At 41.0% G+C, this 11,373-nt stretch overlaps 1 protein-coding gene across 1 annotated transcript; it reads left to right on the forward strand.

The window, feature by feature from the left end:
* Window positions 1-1,174: 1,174 nt before the first annotated feature.
* LOC125547589 (receptor-like protein EIX2) lies at window positions 1,175-4,003 on the forward strand. Its single transcript, XM_048711410.1, has one exon. It carries the CDS (start codon window positions 1,175-1,177, stop codon window positions 4,001-4,003), a length of 2,829 nt encoding a protein of 942 aa, XP_048567367.1.
* Window positions 4,004-11,373: the final 7,370 nt, after the last annotated feature.

The raw sequence follows: 11,373 nt of genomic DNA on the forward strand, positions 1-11,373 counted from the left end.
TTATGTGCATCCTTGATGTCTTGATTAATTTTGACATTGTATTGTTGCAAAGGCTAGATGTACTCCCTCCGTCCCATAATATAAGAATTTTTTTCAACCTATCCCATATAAGAACTTTTTTCAACCTATCCCATAATATAAGAATGAGATAGGTTGAAAAAAGTTCTTATATTATGAGATGGAGGGAGCACTTGATATCAGCTTGATATTAATATATTATCCTTTTTTGAAAGAAAAAGAAAACTTGGTACACAGAAGCGCCACCTAAACCGTGTTGTCAAGAAATACCACAGCGAGTCTAGGAATAGAATGCAGGGCATACGATGATGCAAAGAATGTCTGGTCCAACTGAATTCTGCACGGCACGTTTCACATGAACCAATTTTTTCTATGACGTGACTATTGTGGCAGTTCTAGAGCACTTGGAAATCTCGAGACGGTCTCACGATCTAATTCGTTAGTTGTGTGTGTGTTGTACAGTTGAACTCTTCGACTCACTTGGAATTTCACGCACTTTACGTATTCATCGTGGAAGAAACAAAGAAACGGACGAACGCATCTATTCAAGCCAGGCCACCCAAGATGACTTGACTCGAGTCTACAGGTCTGACCATGAAATTTGTTTGTGGTGTATTTTCAGGTCAGTTGTCAAAGGTGACGAACACTTACGATAATCAGCCCTCACCCAGTCTCGTCGAACGTTGAAACAAAGATGTATTCATTAGGAAAAACTCGAGAGTTCTGTCCACACAAGCATGAATCCTGCATGACGTGAGACCAAAAGCATGCATGCATGCTACTCCCTCTGTACCACAATACTTGTTGCTAGGGAACTAGTACTGGTTTTCTCAAACGACAAGTATTTTGGTACAGAGGTGGTGTTAGAAATATAATTGGGTTTAAGTTAGAGATAAGGAGATAGAGATAGAATTAGTTTAGACCACGTGTAACTTGTCTTGTACTCCAACTCTCTACCTCTCTTATACTTCTATATATACTTTACACAAGGGTCAGATCAATACAACAACAATATTCAGCCATACTACAGTTTTCACAGGTGGTACTTCGACAGCAAACCATACTGGCTAGGCTGTGCTATATATAGCAGTATCGAACAACAAAGTCGCCATAGGCAAAGTCATACAAAGTTGTTTCTGTTACAAAGTTAAACACAATGAGCATCGTCCTTAGATGCTTGTGCGTGCAACTAGCTATAGCCTCGTTCCTGCTCACACAAACCAGCTCCACTGAAGCCCATGGCAACAACACGGGCAGTTGTGCTGTGAGTGAGAGATCCGCCCTTGTCCGCTTCAAAGCGGGCTTGTCGGACCCTGCAGACCGCCTTTCGACGTGGCAGGGCGACCACTGCTGCCGATGGAAGGGTATCCGCTGCAGCAAGAGAACCAGCCATGTCATCAAGCTCGATCTTCAAGGTTCCTATGACAGCTATCTAGGAGGCAACATAAGCTCCTCGTTGGCTGGTCTAGAACGTCTAAGGTACCTCGACCTCAGCGGCAACTCATTTAGCGGCTTTCAGCTAGCAGAGACTTTGCCGTCTCTCCACCACTTGAGGTATCTAAACCTGTCCAGCTCGGGCTTTGTTGGAAGGATACCACCACAGCTGGGTAATCTCACCGACTTACGTTACTTGAGTCTTGGTGGTAACGCCGACACATACTCCACGGATATCACCTGGTTGTCGCGATTATCTTCCCTTGAACACCTGGACTTGAGCTCTGTGAACCTCAGCACCATTCCGAACTGGTTGCCAGTCGTGAATATGCTTCCTTCCCTCAAAGTTCTTCTTCTTACTAGCTGCCAACTTAACAACAGTCCTGATTCTCTTGTGCATTCAAACCTGACATCTCTTGAAACTCTCGACATTTCCTTCAACCTTGCCCCAAAGCGTCTAGCACCCAACTGGTTTTGGGGCTTGACTAGCCTTAAGTTGCTTGATATCTCATGGAGTCAATTTAGTGGTCCAATTCCTGACGAGATTGGGAATATGACCTCCATGGTAGAGCTCTATCTGTCACATAATAATCTTGTGGGCATGATACCGTCAAACCTGAAAAAACTTTGTAACTTGGAAACATTGTTTATACATGATGCCGGTATCAATGGAAGCATAACGGAATTCTTTCAACGGTTGCCTTCTTGTTCATGGAATAAATTTTCAGCCTTGGATCTATCTAACAACAGTTTGACAGGAAGCCTACCAACCAAGCTGCAAGAATCCTGGCTCAATCTGACCTTTATCTATCTTGGTGGAAACAAACTCACAGGTCAGGTGCCGCTATGGATAGGAGAGCTCAGAAAGCTAACTGCATTGAACCTAATGAACAACTACCTGGATGGTGTTATACATGAAGGTCATTTATCAAACCTAGCAAGATTGCAGAGATTGTTGTTGTCAGGTAATTCAATAGCCATCACAGTGAATTCAATTTGGCTTCCTCCATTTAATCTGACAATGATTGGACTCCGGTCGTGCCTACTCGGACCTAAATTTCCGATGTGGCTACGGTGGCAAACACCTATATACCTCGACATCTCAAATGCAAGCATCTCCGACATAGTTCCGGATTGGTTTTGGATAATGGTTTCCTCGTTGGACTCGGTTAGAATGCAACAAAATCAACTTCGTGGTTTTCTACCATCTATGATGGAATATATGAGGACATCCGCAATGGATCTCAGTTCCAATCAATTCAGTGGTCCAATTCCTAAGCTTCCTATTAACCTAACCTACTTGGATCTTAGTACAAACAAACTATCAGGGCTACCATTGGAATTTGGAACGCCACTACTTGAAGTACTTCTTCTATTTGGCAACTCAATCTCTGGCACCATTCCATCATCTCTGTGCAAGTTGACATCACTGAAACTATTAGACCTATCAAGAAATGAGCTCACTGGGTCAGCTCCTGATTGCATAGTCAATCAATCCACTAAAAACACAGAAAGTTTAAGTCTTAGTAATCTAAGCTTAAGAAACAACAACCTCTCTGGTGTTTTTCCTTTATTCCTCAAAAATTGTCCCGACCTCATATTTCTTGATCTCGCACACAATAAATTCTTTGGGACTTTGCCATCATGGATTGGGGAGAAGTTGCCATCTTTGGCATTCTTGCGGTTGAGATCTAATATGTTTCATGGCCACATTCCTTTGGGGCTCACAAAGCTAGCTAATCTTCAATATTTGGACCTTTCCAACAACAATATGTCAGGAAGCATACCAAAATCTATTGTTAACTGCACGAGGATGATTCTAAGCAGAGATAAATCTGATAAATTTAATGGAGTACTCAATTTTGAAGATGTTGTTTATCGCTCTGACGTTGACTACACAGAGAATTTCACAATAGTCACAAAAGGCCAAGAGAGATTATATACAGGAGAAGTCATATACATGGTAAATCTTGATTTGTCGTGTAACAATATCACAGGAGAGATTCCTGAAGAGATCGGCGCACTTGTGGCGCTGAAGAGCCTGAACCTATCATGGAATGCCCTCAGTGCAAAAATTCCTGAGAAGATTGGCGCCTTGGTGCAAGTCGAGTCTCTTGACCTATCACATAATGAATTGTTCGGTAAAATCCCTACAGGCTTATCGGCTCTCACATCATTGAGTCACTTGAACCTGTCCTACAACAATCTGAGTGGAGAGATACCATCTGGGAATCAGCTTCAAACACTTGATGACCAGGAGTATATTTATGTGGGCAATCCTGGTCTTTGTGGTTCCACGATCCCCAAGAAATGTCCAGGAATTGAGTTAATTCCAGCTACTCCGGAACATCATGAAGATGCGGGCAATATGATCTCGTTTTACATCGCCATGAGCTCTGGATATGTAATGGGCCTCTGGGTAGTCTTCTGCACCTTCTTGTTCAAGAGGAAATGGAGAATTTTCTGGTTCTCATTCTGTGACAGCTTGTACAACCGAGTTTATGTGAAGGTGGCTGTTAGTTGGGCTTCCTGGACAAGCAAAGATGGGTAGAACGTGATATTTCTATCACTGTTTTTCTTTGGTATATGCTGTCATGTGTGGGAATTTTATGATGTAGTATCATCTGATGTAAGTATTGTACAAGTGTATTAATAAACATGTATGTAATCAAGGCACCGGGCTAATGTACCCAGTCGACCAAGTTTGGTATTACCTTCGCTATGTACAAGTTTATGCATAATGACCTGCAAAAAAAAAAGTTCATGCATAATGAATAAACTTATCAGAGTGATCCAGAGCGCACATGCTTACAATGTCGTCCGCGCCTGAACGCAGCCACACCGCCGTCTCAATACAAGTACGAGCAGTTGTAGCTTAGCTTGTGACTAAGGGCATCTACAACACTCACCCGCAAACTAGCTCCGGCATCCGTCGGCAAACAGGCGAATACGGATGCAAGAGCCGGCCATCCAACGCTGTCTGCACATATTTCAACCATTATTTAAACTAACAGGATGAAATTCGTACAAAGACGAAGAATTTTTATATAAACCAGACAAAATTCATTACATTTCGAACATTTAGAAAGAAAAAAATGTGGTCTGGTCCTAAACCCATCCTCCACTATTACTTTTAGAAAAAATGGTGGTCCGGACGTAACAGTGATATAGTCGGGAGTGGGCGTAACAGTGGTCCGGACGCCCGCAAAGCCTCTCACTTTGTTTCTGGTTTACGGAAAAAAGAACCGAGTTGGATGACTTTCGAAAAACGGAACATGTTGTCCGGACGTATGCGAGCAGTTGGAGTCAGCATACCCTAACACTATTAGTTTCACGTCGAACACCTCTAAAGTTCGCTCGCGTCAGAAAATTTACAAGACAATCACACACACACACGGGAGTGACAGCGAGAGAGCAGATTGGCTGACCCACCATCCGGTCTACCAGCGTGGTACCTTCTGGTTTTACCAGTTTTGGAAACCTTTCAGAAGGTTCCGCTCTGGTTTCTTTCTTTGGTTTTTTTAGGGTCGCTCTGGTTTCTTTCTGATTCTGCGGTTTTCCTTTACAGTGTTTTCTGGTTTTTCACATTTTTGTTCCTTTTCTTTTTTTTCCGAATTTTCAAAATTTCGTACAGATTTTCAAAAGAATCTAAAATTTAAAAAAATGCCCGCACTTCAAAAATTTCACAATCTCAAATATTCTCGCATTTTCTAACAAAAATTCTAGCGTTAAAAAAATGTTCACATGTCTAAAACAAATCTGAAATTTTCAAAAAATGTTCATGTTTGTCAGCAATGAAAAAAGTTTTTAAAAATAGTTCATGTTGTTTCAAAACATATCTGCATATATTCAAAATATCACCTTCTAAAAAACTAATGTTCTTCTCCTCCAAAAGGCCGAAATAAATTTCACTTAAAAAACAACAAAAGAGTAAAAAAAAACTTAGATGAAAACAATAGGAAAAAATGTGATGGGCCAGCCAGCCCGGTTGTTTTCTCCCCTGAGGACGTATCTTGTGCACCGAAGCTTCTTGTGTTACCGGTGCACCGGATGACGGTTACACATTCAAAAATGTCAAAAAAAGAGTCCAAGAAAACGCACAAAAAATCCAAGAAAAAACAGCGCATTGACAGAACATCAATCTATGTTGTCATAAAAATAGAAACCAAAGTTCAAAACATTGCTCGAGATACAAAAATGGCAAATGTTATGTGAATGTGCTAAATTTTTCAGAATTTTTCAAATATTTGAAAATGTTCGTTGGTTTGCAAATAACCACTAAGTAATTTTCAGAGAATTGTTTTTTGAAATATTAAATTGCCCCTAACCTATTTAAAACAGTGGCCAAAACAGCCTATTTAATCCATTTGTATTAAAGTAAAATTCAAACTAATTCCCAAATGACCGCCGAGCGCAAGCACGATGGACGGGACGCGGTGCGTCACTGTGCACGCGGGCGCCGGGGATGCGTCGGACGTCGAGTCGAGCTGCGTCACCATGACGTTGGGGATTTTTTCCTTTTTCTCTTATGTTTAACCTTTTTTCTTTTTTCCTTTTCCATTTTTCATGTTCGTTTTGTGCTTTCCTTTTTCTTTATTTTTTCATTTTCCTTTCTTTTTCATTTTGCGAACATCTTTCAAATTCCTGAACATTTTTCGAAATAGTGAATTATTTAAATCATGGGCATTTTTTGAATTCGTGAACTGTTTTTAAAATCATGAATATTTTTTGAATATTTTTTGAAATCATGTTCATTGTGTATTAAAAATATTTTTTATAAAAACGTTTATATGATGTACTAAAAATATTCATTTGGTATTTCAAAAAAATGCTCATTATGTATTAAGAAAATGTTCGCTGGGTATTAAAAAAATGTTTATCATGTACTTAAAATGTGCATCATGTATTAAAAGTTATTTAGCATCTATTTTTTAAAACTGTTATACAACGGCTAGTTATGCATCGCGACATGCCCAGCCTCCTAACACCCATAGTGATTGTCTTTGGTGGGCACACATCCCACCCATCTGCTAGTTTCACTTTCTCCTGCGGTGGATAGCTGAGTGGCATAATTTTCGGAAGATCCGTTGCCTAGTTGGTGTTTGAAACACACTTAAGAGTTTTAAATTAGAGCTACCAAATGGAAGTCCAGATGGTGTTGTACACGGACGAACCGACGACAGATTCTTCTCCCGCTTGTTGCACGGACAGAACGTAGGCACAAGACCGCTACACCTTCGCTGGGTATCCTCGTGCTGGCTGACCATCATCATGTATAGCACGTGCATGGATTCCATAGAAACGGTATTAAGAAGAAGCGACTGGCTGGCAGATTAGTTAAGCTATGCCTTTGATAAGTTTAGTTATAAGGATGGGCCCTTCCCAAGGTATGTAGACCCCAAGCAGCAGCTTCTAATCAAATGTGATAAAGCTAATTAATCCACGGCCGACAGGGTTTTGTCTGATGCGAGAGCCGGCGATTATGCCTTGCTACTTTTGCTGGATTCCCTTCCCTCCTTTTGCTTAAAAAAAAGGGGCTGTTCCTATCTATCTAATCGAATGACAGATTGACAGTTTTTCTGCCAAAAGAACCGCAGAAGCTGGGCAGTAACAGGCAGTTTGCATTAGAAGACTGATAAGATTACGACAGATTGTGAACGCGTAGTGGTAATCATTGAAGACACGGTGTACTACTTTCTAATTTGTACACACATGGCGCCAACAAAATTTTGCACTATCTTTGATACACTACCTCTGTTCCTAGGTACTATAAAACGTTTCGGCAGTTCAAGGTCACTTTGTCCTAGCTAAATGATGTGCTTAAATGAAGAAAAAAGTCACACATGCAGCAGGCCGTTTCTAAATTATACTAGTGCGCACATGGGAATAATATACATAATAGTGCACACATGGGAATAATATCAAAGCAAAAAACATCGGTTGATAAAGAATGTAAAATAAAAAATATGAAAATTTTGTTCACAAATATGATTTTGATTGCTGATATCAGGGCCTCACTTAGGAAATTGATACATACAGTTCAAATTATTTGTCCAGGTTTCTGGGTTCTAAAAATGCTCAAGGTTCCGCAATGGATCAATCAACTTACTCTCAGTGATGATCAAGACTCCCAAAATGCCTTTTTTTCATGGTCAAAGATGCTCAAGCACACATCATTGTTGGTTTTCTCACATCATGCCATGCTTGGTTGTGTAACCGAATCTCGAAAATTCATAGGATGTTCCGCGAATGTGGAACCAAACTTGGATGACTTTATGTACAAATGCATTATTCATAATGAAAACAATATCATTGTATGTGTCTAAAAAAATATGTCATACTTTCGTAAAAAGATGGAATCTACTACCAGATAAAGAAGTGATAATGGCAAAAAAATACTTCCTTTAGGTAATCTCCATGACTAGAAGGTTGTGACGTTGAGATATCAGGGGGTGTGCATTTGTATCAAAGATTATTAGAAACCAATGGTGGCTCAAATGTGCTCCCACGGAAAATCGATCGGCCGAGGAATGAGAACACTAACTTGAACTCCAGATTTCTATGATTGTGTTTGTATTTGAATTAAGAAAAGAGCAAGATAGTAAAATTGTTCCATGCCTTGATAAAAGTATAAAGAAATACGGATAACAATGTAGGTACATCACCACCACCGCCAGAATTATGCACTCACCCATGGATGGGTATCACAACCTTCCTCGGCGTTCAATTGGTTTCAATAATATGTATTTTTTAAAGTTGTCAATAACAGGTTTCAATAACATATTTTTTTTAAAGTTGTTAATAATGTATTATTGTGTCTGATAGTATGATATGTGTCAGCTGAGATGTGCATTATTCTCGATTAATTTAGCTCCGTGGGTAGCATCTTATTTTTTAAAGCCCATGGCAACGCACGGGCATTCTACTAGTATACATAATAGTGCACACATGGGAATAATATCAAAGCAAAAACCATCGGTTGATCAAGAATGTAAAATAAAAAATATATACACTCTGTTTTCTATAAACAAAGTTAGGCAACGTGTGATGACCGTACCAAGGACGTGACATGGTAGATGGCGTCGGTGTTACAATGGCGATGTTCTCTCAACTCAGAACATGAGTTCCAATGTGCCCCCTTGTATAATTAGGCAGGACGAAGTGTTATGCTTTCTACTGAAGTGCTTGGTGTGTCTATTAAGTTTGGAATCCCTGTCGAGCGACACTTTAGTACCAACATTTGTGGAAGTGAGGGCCACTATATGCTTGACAATCTGGAAAACTAGAAATAGCGCTTGTTTTGATTGAAAAATTTCCTAATGAGCCATCTTCTGTGGTTTTCAAATTGTGCTTGATTTTGAAATCTTGGACCATGTTGCAGAAAAGCCAAGACAGAAACTTTTGCCAATATCCATGGATGGAATCGTCTTGCTAGAAAGATTTGCAGCTGATACTAGGTTATCCTTGACTGGAGTGTTTTTGTTCATGGTTTTCGGGGCATCATTCCTTAAGCTCCCGGGAGATCTGTGTTACTTTAAATAACAACTTTCTGGTGTGCTTGCTGGTTGACTTTGCCTGCGTGCAGTACTGATCTAGCGTGTCCGTTTTTTTTTCTCGTTGTCTAGCACGTTTAGCATGTGCGCCTTTCCTTTGCTTTGTTATGATACTTTATAGAACTTGTGGGGGGTTTCTCTAATGAAAATCGACAAAAAGGCTCGTTGTTTTTTTCAAAAAGAAAGTAGCAACATTTCGCCATTTTGGTAAGTTTCAATTCACTTATTATGTAAAGTAAATCGACCAATATAGCACCAACAAATTCCTATATGTATTCTTCACCAAATTCAGTGGCAGTAAAATGCCCCGATTCATCATTATATACTAAAAAAGAAAAATATGAACTCCTTTGCAGCTAGCGGATGTACAAACGGTCTGTGTCGTCATCCCTCACAGGCAGGGGCGAATCTAGTAGGGGGCTTTAACAGGCTTGAGCCCCCCCTCCAGCACTGCAAGAATTTTTTTTACTACTAGTTTCATGGCTCAACTAAGCCACTTGCAAGCCCAACCCAACAGATATTGGCATGATACAGGCTTTGAGCCCACCCTCCAGTTTCTGTCTAGATTCACCACTGCTCACAGGCATGTAACCCTAGCTACTGTTGCCGGAGATGGTCGAGCGCGAGCGCGAGCGTCGGCGCGAACCTTTGGACGTTGACGCGCACGTTCTGCTTGCCAAGGTAGTACTCGGCGACCTTGTCCCAGCCGCTCCGGTGGACGGAATCGGGGTCCTTCATCGCGGGGTGGTCCGGACTATTTTGGCATCTCCAACGGACCCGGGGAGGGGGGGGGGGGGGGGGGGGGCATAGATGGTCATGATTTTCTACGCAAAAGGAAGGTCAAGGGCTCAGCTTCTCGTTGAAATAACAAACATGGACGATGAACTGTCGGCAGATTCTTCTCCCGCTTGTTGCACCGACAAAACGGAGAACTATGCAGGCGCAAGACCGCCACACCTTCGCTGGGTATGCTTGATGGTGCTGGCCATGTACTGGCTGACCATAATGTATAGCACGTGCCAGGATTCCATACAAACGGTATTAAGAAGAAGCAACTGTAGCTGTCAGATTAGTTAAGCTAGCTTAATCAGTACCGTACTACAGTACTAGTTTACGCCTCTGATTAGTTATAAGGATGGGCCATTCCCAGGTATGTAGACCCCAGGCAGCAGCTTCTAATCAAATGTGATTAAGCTAGTTAATCCATGGCCGACAGGGTTTTGTCTGATGCGAGAGCTGGCGATTATGCCTTGCTACTTTTGCTGGATTCCCTTCCCTTCTCGCTTAAAAAAAGGTGGATTGGTCCTATCTAATCGAATTACAAATTGACAGTTTTTCTGCCAAAAGAACCGCAGGAGCCGGGCAGTAACAGGCAGTTAGCATCAGCAGCATTAGAAAACTGACGACATTACGACAGATTGCAAACGCATAGTGCTAATCATTAGACATGGTTGCTACTTATACACGCATGGCGCCAAAAAGAATTTTGCACTTATCATCGTTAATACTACATCTGTTCCTAAAAATAATACACAACAGCGCACACATGGGAATAATATCAAAGCAAAAAAAAACCATCGGTTGACCAACAATGCAAAACAAAAAACATACACTCTGTTTTCTATAAACGAAATTGGGCGACGTGTGAAGACCGTAGGATGTGACATGGTAGCTAGCGTCGGTGTTAAGATGGCCATGTTCTCAGAACTCATAACATAGTGTTATACTGTCTACTGAAGTTTTTGGTGTGTCTATTAAGTTTGAAATCCCCGTCGAGTGACTCTTAGTACCAACATTTGTGCAAGTGGTTGTTGTGCTTTTGATTGACTAGACCACCTAATGGGGTTTCACGTATGATAGAGTGCTAGTTGCACTCCTTTCTTAGGAACCAAAGCCGCCTAGTGCTTAGAAGGGGGGCCAATATATGCTGGACAATCCGAAAAACAAGAAATAACGCTTGTTTTGATCGAATATTTCCTAATGATCCATCTTTTGTGGTTTTCTGTGTTTGATTTTTAAATCTTGGAGCATATTGCAGAAAAAGCAAAGACAGAAGCGTAACTAAAGCTGGGGTGCTGAGGATCAAGAAGGTGTTGCCCGAAGCCTTCTTGTTCATGGTCTTTGCGGCATCATTCCTTAAGCTCCCGAAAGATCTGTGTTAGTTTAAATAACAACTTTCTGATGTGTTTGCTGACTGACTCTGCTTGCATCCAGTAGTGCTATAGAGTGTCTGCTTTTTCTACTTGGCTAGCAGGTATAGCTGTTTGGCATGTGCGCCTTTCCTTTGCTTTGTTTTATGATGATACATTGATGCTTTCTAGAACATGTCGCGGTTTCTCTAATTAATGAAAATCAACGACGAGGCTCG

This window comes from Triticum urartu, chromosome 3 (genome assembly GCF_003073215.2).
Source record: "Triticum urartu cultivar G1812 chromosome 3, Tu2.1, whole genome shotgun sequence".
Taxonomy (NCBI): Eukaryota; Viridiplantae; Streptophyta; class Magnoliopsida; order Poales; family Poaceae; genus Triticum; species Triticum urartu.